At 60.8% G+C, this 1,135-nt stretch overlaps 1 protein-coding gene across 1 annotated transcript in view; it reads left to right on the top strand.

Annotated features, from left to right (window-relative positions):
• LOC104986776 (chromosome unknown open reading frame, human C3orf22) overlaps nt 1–125 on the top strand; it is a 1,540-nt gene extending 1,415 nt beyond the window's left edge. Inside the window, exon 2 of the mRNA XM_010837460.1 lies at nt 2–125. Within this exon, the coding sequence (XP_010835762.1) occupies nt 2–125 (124 nt within the window). The remainder of the gene's footprint in view (nt 1) is intronic.
• The last annotated feature ends 1,010 nt before the right edge of the window (nt 126–1,135 follow it).

Here is a 1,135-nt window from a genome sequence, read left to right as displayed (position 1 = left end):
GAAACCTCTGGGAGCTGGCGCTGCTGACCCGCCGCTTCCCCAGGCTTGCAGCACCCCCGCCCACCCCCCGAAGCCCCGCTCTGCACCACCAGTCTCTGGGGCCCTCAGCCCCCAGGCACTCGTGACAGTGGCCACCGGGCAGAAGTGACCTATGGGGAGGCAAGGAGCCCTGGAGAGGTCGCCCGCGGATACACGCTGCAGGTTCATAGCCCTGGACGGTTGTCTGCACGCCGGCCCCACGTTCTCATCCATAAAATGCGGTGACGGTCAGCTCTGCAGTGTGAGCATCATTTCCTCGCGTTTACCCCCAAATACACTCAGGCGTCTGGGATAGCCGGATGGCGATACTCTGGAGTCCTGCTTCGGGGGAGCTCGTGTGAAGGGGAACCACCTAGTATCGTTAGTGGGCGCCTTTTTGCCACGGCTGCGCCTGGAGGAGGAGCAGGAAGAGGCAGTCTTTCCACCCCAATCGGGACAGTCTAGGAAGGGTGCTCAAGCAGTTCTTAAAGCACAGCAGAGTCTAAATGCTGGTGCCACGTGTGTGTATTAGGAAGTGGTGTGTGTGTGTGTGCGCATGTGTACGTAGGGGTGCACGCCTGTGGGGTGCACGCCTGTGTGCTGCACGTGTACACGCCTGTCAAAACTTGGGTAGAAAAGCACGCACACCAGGGCGGCAGCGGCCCCAGGCACAGGGCTTGGCTGAGCTGGTGTGGCTTTAGCGCTTGGCCCAGGCAGAGTAAAAGGACGGGTTTTCCCCAGTATCACTGCCCCCCTGGAGCCAGAAGGTGGCAACCCCCCAGGGTGTCTGCGCTCCTTCTCCCAGTCCGCACACAACCTCTGACACCTGCGCCCTGCTGGGAAGGTGATCCAGGCTCAAGACCAGACCACCTCAGACCCCAGAACAAATGGCAAAGGGAGACACAAACCCATATTTCACAAAGTAACAAAACGCATTTATTTCAAACAGGCGAGCTCCCCGGCTCACCACGGTCCTGTCTAGTCTGCTCCTATATTGCCTACTCAGCTCTGTTAACGGTGGACACCCAGCATCTGGCTGGACTGAGGCCAAGAAGGAGCCAGAACAGGCCCCCCCCCGCCCCCGCCCCGGGGCGCACCGTGTGGTGGGGTCCTCAGG

This window comes from Bison bison, unplaced genomic scaffold (genome assembly GCF_000754665.1).
Source record: "Bison bison bison isolate TAMUID 2011002044 unplaced genomic scaffold, Bison_UMD1.0 scf7180017845837, whole genome shotgun sequence".
NCBI lineage: Eukaryota > Metazoa > Chordata > Mammalia > Artiodactyla > Bovidae > Bison > Bison bison.
The sequence above is the reverse complement of the archived record's forward strand: the minus strand, read 5'-3'. Positions and strand labels throughout refer to the sequence as shown.